Source organism: Hyperolius riggenbachi, chromosome 4 (genome assembly GCF_040937935.1).
Source record: "Hyperolius riggenbachi isolate aHypRig1 chromosome 4, aHypRig1.pri, whole genome shotgun sequence".
NCBI lineage: Eukaryota > Metazoa > Chordata > Amphibia > Anura > Hyperoliidae > Hyperolius > Hyperolius riggenbachi.
The window spans coordinates 177,646,056-177,661,907 of NC_090649.1; the positions used below are offsets into that span (position 1 = coordinate 177,646,056).

General features: G+C 39.8%; 1 protein-coding gene across 1 annotated transcript; it reads right to left on the reverse strand.

Moving 5' to 3' along the window:
* Positions 1 to 2,650: 2,650 nt before the first annotated feature.
* On the reverse strand, positions 2,651 to 14,883 carry GHSR (growth hormone secretagogue receptor). Its single transcript, XM_068279296.1, has 2 exons — positions 14,061 to 14,883; positions 2,651 to 3,194 (listed from the first exon to the last, which is right to left on the reverse strand). The coding sequence occupies exons 1-2, from the start codon at positions 14,881 to 14,883 to the stop codon at positions 2,890 to 2,892; spliced, it is 1,128 nt and encodes a 375-aa protein (XP_068135397.1). The 3' UTR covers positions 2,651 to 2,889.
* Between the last annotated feature and the right edge of the window lie 969 nt (positions 14,884 to 15,852).

Genomic DNA, 15,852 nt, shown 5'->3' on the forward strand with positions numbered 1-15,852 from the left:
TCCTGTCTCTTCAGGTTAATATCTAATAATCCCCTTACCAATTTCTACAAAGGCTTATGCTGAAATGAAAATGCAACCTTAAATATTAACCATAAATATTTACTTTTTATTAATATTCCCATGCCAGTATCATTGGATATATCTCACACTAATATCCTCCGGATCTTAATTGAAGATCTCTACATACACGTCATTCCCTGCTGCTATCTCTAGCAACACTAAAGTATAGTAAGCCCTGGCAAAGCGTTAGCTACAGTTAATTCCAGGTAGGCTCTTATTGTAAATCCAAGTAAGTAAATGTTCTGATTTCCTCTAGGCTCTCACATTACAAAACACTGGTAGGTTTACTGTATGTGCCAAAATTGACCTTAGATAATATGTGCCCAGCTCAGAAACAGATGGTGGCTTAAAGTTGTCTGTTAAATGCTGTTATAAATTCAGTGCTGTATAAATGTATATTAATTAGAAAGATATCATTTAAACATCAAGTTTTGTGTATGACGTACACAGTACAGTACTTTTCTGTTCTACTACTACTATATCATATGTACCAACCATTCTAAGTGGGCGAGTCCTAGAATTTGAATAGTGCTACACTGACCCATGTAACACCAGATATGTCCCAACTGTCAAGGAAATACCGTAATTTATTTTATTCATAGTCTCAGCCCTTTAACTAGCCATCATGAGATTGCTATAGGCTCTCGACAGCATTCATGCTCCAGTCAAACCCCTGACAGCCACAAACCTGTACTTTTTTCCACTTGTCACTGTTTTGGAATTGTCAGCATTGCCCTCCACCACATGCTACCATTGCACACATTGTGCTAGATCCTATTTTCTCGAGATGGATAGAATTGTACCAGATGTCCTATCCAATAATTGGGAAGCAGATTCTAGTGATGTACTACTGGGCATTCTCCAGACTGGGATGTGAAAACTTAAATAGTTTGAAGCAAGTTAAAAGAAGTATTGTCTTTAGAAAAGGATATAGAGAGGACTGCTGGTTACAATAAAGGAGAGCTTGACCAGCGGCCAACTAACTTCAAGCAAGGACAGAAGAGCATTAGCTGTAGGAACATCAGAGATGATACTGAGAATCATTGGGCACCCGATGCTAGATGCTAATCTTTACCTGCCACAGTGATGGCCTGATGAAGTTAGTTGAATCTCACAAAACACATTGCCATAAGTGCCATAAGTGAATTCTTGTATGAGGTAAGCCACCTCAATTTGTTTTTTGTTTAAATATTTTATACTTTTGGGCGCCTCTCCTCTGTGTGTTGTTCACAGCTACACCCCTCCCTCGAGGTGTGTTCACCTCAGGCTTCCATGCTTCAGGTTCTTCTTATGCAGAGTGTAGTTATCCTCCTCAAGTGCTGTTCGGTGGTTGCTCTTCCAGCAACCCACCCTTGCGAGTACTGATTTCACTGTTTTTTTTAAAAATGCTGCAATTTTTAGACATACTGCACTATCTGGGCTCCCGATGTCTCTGTGTTTTTTCCAAGGTTTTCCTTATCCAATGCAGTGGCAGTTATGAATATAATCATGTGTAAATAAGGAGACATACTACTGAATCCATCCATGATAACCCAGTGTCTGTGTATCAGCCTATCTCTGTTGACCTATTAATGGGTGCCACCTGGGTAACAGCTGCACTCTGGAACAATAATAATTATATGGGTGCTGTCTTTAGGGAAAATTGTTGGATGTGCATTTGCTACTGTTTACAATTTCATTCAGCAATACCCACTCTTCACCACCACCTGCTACACATGTCACTACAATGTCTCCTCTCAGTGGGCCTTATTCAATTTACTTTTTCTCATAAGTTTTCTCCTAGGTGATATTTTTACATCTTATCAATACCTTTTAATGGACAACTGAAGTGAGAGCGATATGTAGGCTGCCATATTTATTTCCTTTTAAGCAATACCAGTTGCCTGGCAGTCCTGCTGATCCTCTGCCTCTAATACTTTTAGCCAAATACCCTGAACAAGCATACAGTAGATCAGATGGTTTTGACATTGTCAGATCTGAGGAGATCAGCAGCATGCTTGTTTCAGGTGTGTGATTCAGACACTACTGCAGCCAAATAGATATCAGCACAGCCGCCAGGGAACTGGTATTATTTAAAAGGAAATAAATATGGCACCCTCCATATTCTGCTCACTACAGTTGTCCTTTAAGCCACCAACAAGCAAGAAAATAGAATAATTTTGACAGTGCCTTTTCTCCCTGCTTTTTGGTACTTTTTCCTTTGCAGAGAGCTGAAAAGTTATGAAGAATTATCTCCAAGGAGAAAACTCAGGAGAAAAAATGAATTGAATAAGGGCAGCATGTCTTTATTTCATTGTTTCAAATGTTAGGAGGAATACTATATATGGCATTCATTTTATTTGTCTATCAAAATAATCAAAAGAGTGGTAAACCGTTTTATTTTTTGAAGAGGCTTTATTTTTCTGTATCTTTCCACATGACATTAAAAACTCATACTGTAATGAACAAAACCTCTACAAGACAGTAAGTGCATGAAACAGCACAATGCATTACACAAACTGACAGTTCATAGCAGCACTCCAGACAAGTAAGGTTAAGGTATAGCTTAGTAGATGCAGATGTAACGATGCTTATACTGTCCTAAGCACCCTTCTGTGAAATCAATAAAAAAATGATATTGAAGACAAAACTAGAACAGTGGATTCAACTGGTGCATCAGGCCATCCTTGATTTCCATGACATATAGGCAGTATCCTGAGGTAAACCTTAGATCTATTATGTGAAGAGATTAAACACACAATGCATCTGGTAACTCCCATGTGATTTTTACATGATATGGCTTTAATGTTGAACAGGTAGCCCATCTTTCCTTTGTGAGGACATCTTGTGTCATGTGCTGATATTGGACTCTGTCCAAACAGGAGAACTCCCCTCGTTTGTGGTATAAGGTGCTTTCCGGGAAATCCTCTTTAGTCTAAATAGTCTGCAGGCAGCTGCACGGTATTTTTTAGACATGATGTTATATAAAATAGGGTTGATGGCAGCACTTAGATAGAAGAGCACAAAGGAGACCAAGTTACAGTACTGGCTGATCAGTGCTATTTCCAAGGATCCTGCTTCAAAAGACTTTGAAAACAAGTAGCGTGCCACATGGAAAGGCAACCAGCACAGGATGAAGGCAAACACCACCACAGCTGGAAGAGCAAAGAGAAAAACGTTAGAAACTATACAAAGTGTTACTTCCCAACAGCAACAAGCCATACATAACTAGATTAAAGACTTTTATGAGAATTACACAAGTAAAACAAATACAGTAGACCCAGATATCCAATGAACTTTTCTCCTGAGTTTTATCCAAGGAGATAATAAAAAAAAATATCATCTTCTCTTTAAAATAACATTTCAGCATTTTGCAATTAAAAGAACACAAAAAGTAGTGGTAAAAGTACCATAAATGTAATTGTGCGTATTTTCTTGCCTGCTTGGGGTTTAAAAGATCCCTTATTGGCAACGTGTGAAAATATCAACTAGGAGAAAACTAAGGAGAAAAGGTGAACTGCATATGGGCCACTGAGTGGGTAGAGCTGCCTGCAGCGTCCCAGCACACAGCTTAGCAGGCAATATCTAGTTGACATACTCATGTGATCAGGAGCCCAGGCAGGGATTTATAGCTTTATTCACCATAAAAGTTATGAAGAACGAAAGCTGGATGAGCTTAATGTAAACCATTATTACCAGTTAATTGGTCCAGTTTCCACATGAGCTCATCTGTGGGCTCTTTTCATCTCCCTTCTTGTAGTGTAGTATTAAACATCTTCGGTGCAAATACGTGTTTGGAGCTACTTGGTGTAGAAGGATTCCGGTAACCCTGACATTCTGAATCGTGATGGCCCCACCAGACCTTTCTTGATCTTTATACTCCTACCCAGCATAAACTCACCCCCTGTTCTAAGCCTAACTACAAACACATTCCTTAGTGCTACATGACCTCCAATATCGCTAACCACTATGCACCTATTTTTTAATTCCTTGCTTGCCAAATACATAAATCTAACCTAATGTGAATATTTATTTATTTTCATTTATTTCGGTATTTTATTATTCTGGTTGGACTTGGACAGATGTATTTTTCCTATCAAACTATTTATGTAGCTATGCAACCTTTCTCGAAGACTAACCTAACACTTCTCTAATCTCTTGAGTCCATATTCATTGTTAACTTAACCTTATACTTTAACCTAACCCTCACTGATAACCCAAACCACTGAGTATGGTACCAGCTATGCAATACTGTATAGGATGTTCCTCTTAATACCAAATTACATGAGGTTTGACCAATTATCAAAGTGTCCTTCAAACTGTCCGGAACATCTCCATAACATGATTAGTCTCTGGAAGTTAACTGTACAACATTAGAGCATTTTAGGTCTAAGGCTTGTGTCATTACTAGAGAATTGATCTAGAATTAGGCACATTTTTAATGCAAATTTAAATTTATGTAATTTGAAAATGCAACAAGAAAATACCAACTTGGTTTCGTTCAATTTGTCCATTTTTGAACTGCATATATTTGCAGAACAAAATGCATAATTCTGAATTATATGAATCTCATTGACTATCACCTTACTTACCCTTACTATTTATCATGCTTTATATATTCCTCAACAAAAGCGCCTCTGTGATGAATAAACTTGCATATTGCGCACACCAATTGCGCCATCAGCAGAAGTGACATTCTCTCTAAAAAAATGACAGTTTTTTTTCCCCTTTCTCTTTTCCCCTCTGAAAGCATGAGAGAACTGCAGAGTACATTCCCTTCATCCACCTTCCCCCCCATGTCCTGCATTGCTAGGTAGAGAGAGGAATGTCACAGGTGGCTGGACCTCCTGCTGAGACCACTTAGTGCTTACAGCCCCTCTCCAAAAGCTAGACAGAACTAGCAGAGATAAGAGGTTCCCTCCAAAACTGAGAACAGACAATAGACCAATTTCATTTATTAATAATTCAAGATGTGATTATCGCAGACAAAAGACAAATATATTTTCTGGTTCCTAAAAATCAGCCTGATAGCTCATCCAAGTTATAGGGGTACAGCTGCTAGGGAAAGTGAGCTATGTGTCACTGGCAGACCACACATGCTAATCTAACGGTATTTGGTGTCATCGGATCACACATCGGCTGCAGGTTACGAATCTGCCCTCGGATTCGCTGTGCACCAATCCAGACAGAAATGGCGCAGGCTGTTGGCAAATTGTGTAATTTTAGGCTTGCACAGAAATCCTGCCCCTTTTGCTGACCAGGAGGTAACTCCGCCTTAAACACACCTAGTTTGGAGGTAATTCAGACCCAATTCTAAGATTGTATAAATCTGGGGCCCGCATGGCCCGCCTTGGTCCTTCATCATTTTATCTGCTAAAGAAGAGCTTCGAGCATGCGTTCCACAGAAGGGCCGAACGCATGCATTGTTCCAAGGACTCTTATCATTAATGCCTAATTTAAACCGGACTCTTTTTCTTTATTCTCCAAATGGACTGCTCAGCCATAACTATATTAAGAACTTTCTAATTGTATTCCTTTTATTTTTAGCTATGTGTCTATGTGTTAATCTGTATAAATGTGTGTAATGCATTTTTGTTATTAAACGTTTAAAAGTCGTTTAGCGGTTATGACCTGTTGTTGAACATACACAATCGTACTTACTCCCCTGAAAACGTTACCTTGTGTTCTAGAGTATCCTGTATTTATAACTCGTATGCTGGAATCGGGCACAGATAAACAGGTTTGGTGCCGATCCCTGCATACCGGTAAGGGTTAACTTACAGTGTTCGCAGTGTGCTAAAATATTTAGTCCTGTGCTGTCTCACAGGTGGTGGTAGCTTTTGAATTGTATGTGTGCGGTGAATCCTTTGGCATCTGAACGCTCCCTCCGCTAGTCGGTTCATCAACTTGCGAAGTCAGGTTACGCTTCGTGATGAGCAAAATGACAGTGTGAGAGGATTTCTGACTCCGATCAATTGACCGATCGCAGACTGGCCCTTGCGGTCTGTGACTGCCTCCATCTGCCACTTGTATTATTTTATTTGAGTGAATGTAGCTTGAGATTTGGAAAGGTATCTAAAATACCTATTTGTGGTAACTGAAACTGATTTTGATTGCCAGCCAGTCTTTGTGCTAATCCTCTTCCTTCATATCCCTTATTCCTTATCTTAATGAAACCTCTTTCCATCCATTTGTTCCAGTCATTAGGTACCAATCCAAGTGAAAACTGAAAATTGTGTAGTAGAAGTAGAGGGGATAATTCATTATTTAAAACATCTTTATGTGCCTTTTTCGCACACATGTACGATGTTGTTTACAAAGTGTGTGTTTCAGCCAAAAAATTTTCACCCACATTGCAAGATTGCAGAAATGATCTCTCGTTGCTCAAAAAATTGCCAAATGTTGAAAAAATTGCATAGTGGATACGGGCCTTAAAGCGGACCCAAACCAAACATTTTTTTTTCATTAAAAATATTTAGTTGCACCACTCTGGCACATACAAAGATAAATAAACACTCCTTCAAGCCTATGGGCATTTCAGTGCATGCTTTTCACCCTTCTCTTTTCATAACTAGGATTATACTGGGGGCAGCCATTAGCAATTCCTCTATTGCCGGACACCACCTACTTCACCAGATTGCCGTATTTTGTCCCAGCAATTTGAAAGGAAGGGAGGGGTTCCTCCAATAAATGTAAAATATTTTATATTAAAGGGCTGCTATTTATTATTATAATTTAGAAAATAGATTTTATTTCTGAAATCTTGTATTTTTAATTTGGGTCCACTTTAGGGTGTGAGAAAAGACAAAGGTGACTTATTATTTGGATGGCAAAAAGTCGAGAGGTTTTTCAACATACCATTTTCAAGTATTTTTTATTCTTCAGTGCACGTGTCAACCACAAGGATGACAATTGTTTTGGGCCACACAAGATCCCCTCCATCAGAAAAGTGCAAACATAACAAACCGTTTTAAAAATGGTGTGCTAACCAACCTCTGGACTTTTTGCATTTGATGATTGGATGTAGCTCAGTATACAGGTTATGCACCCATAGGAACTATGGTACGTGCCACTCCACGAATCCTTTCACTTTTTATTATCTGGATTGGTGGCAGTAGGAAGGTTTGATTCCCTTAAGGTGCTTGGTGACCTACCAAATGGGTGTCAGAAGTAGCATTGAGTTCTGTCTTTAGGGAGACACTTTTTGGTGAAAGGTGGTACAAGAATGAACTGTCTTCTGTTTGGAATTGGAAACACCGGTCACAGAGTTAATTGAAGTGCAACACTATGGACACAGAAGGCCTGATCCAATTTATTGATTCTCTTAGTCTTAAGTTTTCTCCTAGGAGATAATTTTTCATCTTAGGCTTTAAATAGCTTTTGCACTGTGTAATTAAAAAAGTACCTAAAAGAAGGTGAAAAATTACTGTCAAAAAATATTATAGTATTTTCTTGCTTGCTAGTGGCTTAAAAGGCATTTTATTTGTAATGTGAAAATATCACCTAGGAGAAAAAGGGAATTGGATTGGGCCCAGAGTGTTCTGGCTCTTGAAGAATGAGGAATTTTGTTGATGACCTTTAGAAATGTGGAGGAAAAGTAAATAGCATGTAAAATAGAATTAGAAAACAATTCCACTTCCTGTTCTATGTCATGAGTTAAGCTGCAGGCAAAACCTACTTTTAAGTAAACAGTGAGTCTCAAAATAAGGCCTTTAAAGTGGATCTCTAGACTAAATTAAAAATCCTGCAGTGTCCCTGTAAAAAAAAGTTGTAGTTACCTGCGCATTCTTGTCCCGGGAAGCCCTCCCAAAGACCCTGCACCACCCAACTTGCGGCACCTGCAGTAAATATATTGGCGTATTTTCCCCGGAGAAAGAGGAGAGGCGGGGCAAAGCACCAGAAGTCAGGTGATGCAGGGTCTTCGGGTGGCTTCGTGGGACAAGACTGTGCAGGTAATGATAACTGCCTTTACAGGGACGCTGCAGGATTTTTAATTTGGTACGGAGATTTGCTTTACACCCTAGTTTCCAGTAGAGTAAAATAAGGCCATAAACCCAGAATCAGTTGGTTACCACCACAGTCACACTGCTCTAGCTGTTATTACCTTTGACACAGGCAATAGCTGTTGTACTGTCTTCAGATTTCTTGCCCTACCATTGGCCATTCTCAAAACCTTCAAGCTTCTCATTCACTCCCCTTTGCTGCAGCTAATATTTCGATTCCGATGCCTCCTCTTTCCAGCTTGGAAGGAGAAAGCATCGAGGTCACGTGAAGCTAATTTACAACAAAAATAAAATTCTTCTGTCTCAGGAGAATTTACGTGACATTTAGGTGAAGTTCACACTATGGGCCATTTGCAATTCGAGGCGATAAGAAGCTTGCAGCATGCAAAAAACACTGGTGGAGGTGCCCTTGATGATATTATACTACTAGATATTGTATATTTGCATTTTCAGACGCTCTCATTCGTGACCAAAAGTTCTACAGGCACTTGTATTGACCTGAGGAAGCAGGCCAAGACCCATGAAATGCGTTGTCTATTGTGCGTGGATAAACATTACTTTTTCCATTAAATAATGGTTTGTCCTTCTGAGAAGGTAAGAAATGATACTTCTCATATATACAACATCTAGTAGTATCATATCATCAAGAGCGCCTCCACCAGTGTTTTTTTAGTATAGTCCATACCCCTCAGGGGTTTTTTTTAGTCATGAGGATCTTTAGTCCTCACAACTAATCCGGGAGAGCGACCAACCAGCATCTGCGCCTACAAACCTGGGTCACCGAGCAAGGACGGTGGTTGCAAGTTTTGCAACCCACCCTTGTGAGTATAATATTTATACACATGTGCTTACATCAATTTGTCTAATGATACTGTACCCTTGGGCTCCTGGTCTCTCTCATTTACATAGACTTGGAGGTTATGGTTATGCTTTTGCAATATCTCTATATGCAAGAAATATAGTGAAAGCCAAGAATCAGTGGTCATTTTCTTTGGGTTCTCAGGCAACACTGCAATAAGAATGGAGATGATTCTGTAATGGAAACCACTGCATCTGCTCACAAACACATCTGAAAACCACACTGCCTCTCGGCATTATACAGTTCAAAAGCCAGTAACCCGTGGTGTTATGTGGTTGTATTTGGTCACATGGCATGAGCAGCCAAGTACCTGGGAAGGTACCACTAACAGGTTTTAGAGCAACATATGTTGCCATCCAAAAGACCTCTTTTCAGGAAAGGCCTTGCTCATTCCAGATGGCCCATATTTTGCACACACTACAACAGTCTGTCTCCACAATTAGGGCTGGGACCCTCGAGCAGCACTTTTCTGAGCGCTTGTGATTTGAAAAGCTTTGTGTGATCCCACTTGAGGGATGTGATTTTCTAAAAATCATCCATAGCATTACATTAGCAAGAGCTTTACAAATCACAAGTACTTAGAAAAAGCACTGCTAGTGGGTCCCAGGCCTAACAGAGTTTTGGTGCTAGGTATCGACCTGTCATCATTTGACATGGTACAAAATTAAAAATATTACAATTGAGACCCTGAACTGTTGAGCAGCTGAAAGTTCCCAAATGTTTACAGAGTTTTGTTAAAAGAAGGGATGATGGACCACATACTGTATGTAGACATAACCCTGTCACAACTTTTTTGAAAAATGTTGCTGGCATTAGTTTCAGGCTGTGCAGAAAACCATGCATTTTCTGCACTGTGCGTTTTTATTGTTTTTGTTTTTTGTTTTCTTTGCTGTGCAATTTTTTGGTGCGTTTCGCGTTTGCGTTTTTATTAATTTCCCTAATCAAGGAGTAAAATACAGTAACATATAAAAAAATGCATCAGAAACGCATGTAAAAACACATTCCTCTGCGTCTTCTTTGAGATAAATTATGTGCGTTTTACATGCGTTTTTAAAAATGATGCATCAAATTGTGCATTTTCAAAACGCACAATGTAAAACGCACTTATATGCATTTTTACATGCAGCCCGTACACTTTCATAAATGTAAAAAATGCTAGCGGTTTCCACAACTCTAGCTCTTCTACCTAGTGTGTTCCCAGCCTCAACATTTGCTATGTTGATTTTGTACTATTTTCTGTTACAAATAGGATTTACACGATTTGCAAATTCTGTTATTTACTTTTTACATAGTGTCATAACTTGTTTGGAAATGAGGTTGTAAGTTGTGTTGTTAAATATACGGTGAAATGGTTGAGTCTGTCATTCTAAAAGTACTAGTTTAGGCTAAATATTTGCATTATTGTTTTTTGTTTTTTTTCTGGTTTGTTTAGGTTTGCAAAATTGACTTCCTATGGGAATGCCAGATGCAGCTTGAATATAGCTTTCTAAACTCCTCCCTCTATCGCATCACCCATATAAGGTAGTTAGAAAGGAGCTAGGAGGGAAAAGCAGACGGTCTTTTCACTACAAACACAGAGCTGACTCTGGCCACCTGTTATAGCTGTAAGATTAACTCTCTGTGGCCAGCACTGCAGCTATGATTCCTTCCTGCTCTGTGTATAATAAAATATTTGCCCTTTACACAAACTCCACAATATGTTTATATAACAGTTTATAAAAGCCATGTGTACTTCTCATCTGCATCCTGCCTGCAATGATAAACCATTTCTCCCGTCTTTTCAATAAACACACTGTGAGTGTGCGCAAGTGCAGTAGCGGCTTTCTCTTGAGCTCTGGAGGAAATAGACGAGCCTGACTGGGTCCACTCTACTGCGCAGACGCCTGCTCCTCTGCAGTAAGGTATACCCTGTCAGGCTCAGCTATTCCTGCAGAAGCCGAGGGGAAGCTGATACTGCACCTGAGAAGCACCAACAAGCGGATCTTCAAGGGTCTCAGTGCAGAATCACCTCTGCTGAAGAGAAAGAGGGAAGGCTCTTTAGGCTACTTTCCCACCAAGACGTTGCGTTTTAGGGGACGTTATGGTCGCATAATGTGCCCCTAACGCAACGCATGGTGGTGTTGAAGTTGGACGTCAGATTGAGCTGCATTATGCAGCTCTCAAAGCAGCCGCTCCAGGTTAGTGATAGGAAGTCCGGATCTTTTTAAGGATTCGGATCATTTGAATCGGATCATTGAAAAGATCCAGATCTTTGAACTGAATCATTTGAATCATTTTACTAGGGAAGCAGACTGGGGGTGAAATGACTAGCAGGACAGGACTTTCCCTGCACTGTACATTCTGTATGTTCCTGTTTCTTCCAGACAGACATCCACTGTGAACCGAATCGTTCATTGTGGTGATCCGGATGATTCGACTCACAAAAAAGATCTGGATCAAATGAACAATTTGTTCATGATCCGGACAACACTACAAGTCCCACCACGAGTCACCACAGTGCAGTGAATATTAATTAGCCATGTGGCTGGCCGCGGAGGAGGAGGGGAGACCTCCTCCAGCATTACTGAGCATGTGCAAATAGTCTAACGTGGCTTACCCAAGTATAACGTACAGCATGCAGCACTTTGTTTAAACGTGCTGCGTTACTATGTAACGCAACGTGTGCACTGTGAACTGTTTGATTGATTTTACAGTGCTGTGAGTTAGGCTGTGTTACTGGCTGCTGTAACGTGGGACTTTAACGTCCTACTGTGAAACCAGCCTTAAGATCCAAAGGTTTCCCCCCGGGAGCTGTTTTTCCCCTTAAAATACCCTTTTATTCAGGCCAACACTTCATGATGAACACTGTTGAATTTGGGTTATACTAGCTATCCCCCTCCCCCGCCAACCCTTACACAATTCACCCACCAAGATCCAAGCCAAGCCAGTGTCTCCTGACACCCACAGATAAGTTATCACTAAAAATGGCCAGACCAGGCTACCTTCCACTCATCCCCATGAGTAACTATAGCTATTAGCAAACTCTATTGATCTGACTAAAGGTGGCCACACACAATACAATTAAATGACCACATTTTATGGCAATTTGATAAAAATGATTGGTTATACAGAAAAATCAAAAGCTTTTTTTTTAAATGTCTCTTTTTTTCAATATAAGTCGATCAGAAGTAATGGATTTCTCTGATCAATTTTTATGAAAATTGAATGGTGTATTGAAGATTGTTAATTTCTTTATATATAGACCCAAGCAGTTTTTCAGTGTTTTCAATCTTTTTTTTATAATTGGGGGAAATTTGAACCCGTGTGTGGTACATTGGTGAGATTTTTATAAATGTTAGGGTGCATGCACACATTTGATTTCGTTTGGCCAATCACTGGTGAATTTTACCCGTAGTATGAAGGCCAACAGATTGTGAAAACTATTACCAGATTGTGTAAATAAGCTCTTATGTTGCATGGAAGTGGTAAAATTGGCCAATCAAAATTGGATGTGTGTGTATGCAACCTTAAGCCTGGTACACACTTTCAATTATGATTGGCCAATCACTGACCAATTTTACCACTTCCATGTAGTATGAGGGTCAAATATTGAGTACTATGGGCAGATTGTGTAGGTAAGCTCTCATAGAACATGGAGGTGGAAAAATTGGTCATCGATTGGACAAACAAGATTGAAAGTGTGTGTACCAGGCTTTACCATCAGAAAAAAATAATAGTAATTTTTGAATTAAGTACAAATTTTAAAATTGTACGGTGTGTGGCCACCTTAACTCTGCAGCAAAATCTGCCAGTTTATGTGAATGCTTTGTATGATAACAATTAATTAGTTTAACTTCGATAAAGTGTCGGCAGTAAATTCTGCTTTTCTAAAAAGAATAATAATAGTAATAAAATTCAATAAAAGAAATGCTATAAACATAGATTGGAGCTCTGCAAGTTATTTACTCATGCAGTGTTATTAAAAACGATATTTTCGTGCCAATCTGCAGCCAGAAATGAATGGGATACCCTGCAGCATATGCAGAATCCATACATCATAATGGGGACAGCCATATGCTGATTAGCTGTACCACTGTCACAGCACCCTGCTCTTTAAGCATGAAATCTGTACTGAAAGTGGCCTCTCTATATATTCCCATCTTCCTGCTTTAGCAAATCCTGGTACACACTTTCTATTATGAATGTCACATCATGGACCAATTTTACCCCCACTGTGTAGTATGAGGGTTTACCTATACTGTCTGCTCATAGTATTCAATATCTGATACTCATACTACATGGATATGATAAAATTGGTAATTGATTGGCCAACCATAACTGATAGTGTGTACCAGGCTTAACACAGTAGGACAAAGGACAGTCTATATTTGAGCAATGTGAATATCTGTATTTTGCATACACCAGAAAAGGTAAGTAAGCTGCAGTAATGTTTGCCATTTATCCTTATGATGTGTAAAGCTAGACTTGAGGGACTGCTTACTGCTAAACAAGACCGGAGTTTCACCTTAACAACAATTGGAAGGTAAAGTGTTCCCTGCTTTTTCTAATCTAATCTAAATACTGAGTTGCCAATGCCCAAAGAAAAAAAAATATATATATATGTAATACAAATGAACACATTCTTCTTCGAAATGAATTCTGCACTTGCTGTGTAGTTGCAGGAAATTTAATTTCCTTTTGAAAAGTGCTGTGAATGGTATGTAATAACACTCAGGCTCAAAGTCTATCAGTGAGAAAACCTTGTCGAGATACAATTTTGCCTTCAAGTTGTGGCTGCCTGTACACACAGTTTAGAAGCAAGTAGCAAAAAATGTGTAAGGAGGGCAAATCTGCATAGAAGATAGTTTGAAGGAGACTAAGCTGGACATCATGGGGATGTATCTGTTGTTCTAAAAATGAAAGAATCCATAAAGCGCATTTTTCAGTATTTGGAGCTAAGAGTTCCTGCAAATGTATACTCTCTGCATCAGGGCTTGTCATTACATTTACCAATGCATTTAATACATTTAGGACAGTACTTGTCTACTTCACTGTAACTGCAGTGCATAGCTTGTATCACTCAGAGCACAAGTGGCCAAGCGATGTCCCACATTAATGTCACACAGGCAAACACTGAAATTAGAAGAACAGCAAAGAACCATATAAATGGCATCTCCTACCTAGCATTTTTATAGTCTGTTTGTTGTTCTTGTCCCTGTGAGAGGCACTAGGTCCTATAGAGTCCCTCTTCCTCTTCCACAGCTTTCTTGCAATGAGACTGTAGAGGACAGTGAGACAGAAGACAGGTAAGAAGAAGAAGACACTGGAGGTCCACACCATGATTGTAAGCAGACCTGACTTCACAGCATATTCTGTAGCTTTACATTCATTTGTCTCTAGAGGATTGGTACCATTCTCATGTTCAACCCCAACTAAGACAAAGATGGGTCCAGCACTGACAAAAGACACTGCCCAGATGACAAAGATGACCAGCTTCACCCTTCCCTTAGTGATGACCACTTTGGCTTTCAGAGGGAAACAGATGGCAAAATACCTTTCCACACTCAGGGCTGTGATATTGAGAATTGTGGAATAAGTGCAACTTTCGCTGACAAACTGAAAGAGCTTGCACAAAAGGCTCCCGAAATTCCAGGGTCTGTACTGCCACAGTCTGTACAGGTCAAGGGGCATGCAGATAAAGATGAGCAGGTCTGAAAACGCCATGCTGGACAGATACAGGTTTGTGGTAGTCCTCATGTCCTTGTACTTGGACACCACCAACATGGTCATGATGTTCCCAAATATCCCAATAAGAAAAAGAATGATACAGGTGACAGTTATTCCTGTTAGCACTGGAACTGGGAAAAGGTATAACGGTATGTCAGACCAGGAGTTATTATTATAGTAGTAATAATCCATGCTTGTGTTTTCTGCTTGAGGAGTCTCATTGAAGGTAGATCTTACCTGGCCATGTACAAGATAGTGAGACAATCCAGCCTCCATAGCCATCAATAATAATTGTTAATCTCTGGCATTTCTTCATTTCCACCTTAAAAAAAAAATAACATACGGTTCCAAGAAACTTTAGGTAAACCTATAAATGCACCAAAGTGCACGTGCTTCAATAACAGGTGCACAGCCCATAGTGTCCACCAGGCTAATGTCACACTTCAGGCATCCATGTAGACATTACTGTATATTCAAAGAATGCCCTCAGGAGCAGGTCCAGGTCCATCTTCCAGTGCATCTCAGGTTGTCTGTCCAAAACAGGATTATTGGAATATGATATATTCACTTGCTTAAAAGTATACAACAAGTGGCAATACTGCTCTGACATCCTCACCAGACTTACTGGCTATTGTATTCCTTTATACTTTCCCAGTATATGCTAGGAGTGCACAGCTACTTGTCTTAGGTGAGGACAGTGCACATCCTCTGTTTGCAGAGTACACTGGCACTGTGCAATGTGTCTGTGCAGCTTGCCTGGTGGAGAGGATCCGATGCACGGAGCTCAGCAGCACGCCCATTCTCCCTCCCCTGCAGCATTTCTCTGGATGACTCTCGCTATTATGCTGCTGAGAGACACTCAACTCCTGCACAATGTATGTGAAGTTTGTTTGACCGTGAATGGAAATAAAAATGATCTCTGACACAAACCATACTGGATTTTGTTGACTTTTCTCCCCAGCTGCTGCTTCAAAAACAAAACAAATTGTGAATGAATACGACCCTCCATATAAATATGGTTTAAAGCGCACCCAAGGCAACATGTGACATAATTGTGTATATACAGTGCAAGACATTAATAACCAGGCTGTGTTTCTTGTTTTATTTTGCTCCCTGAAAGAGTTAATTTTCAGGCACGCAAGTGACAACATCTGCCCTGTCAGTACCTTGTCTAGACTAAAGTAAATCTCACTGATAAGCAAATTACAGCAATAAAAGTTTTCTTGGCAGAATACAACTTTTGAG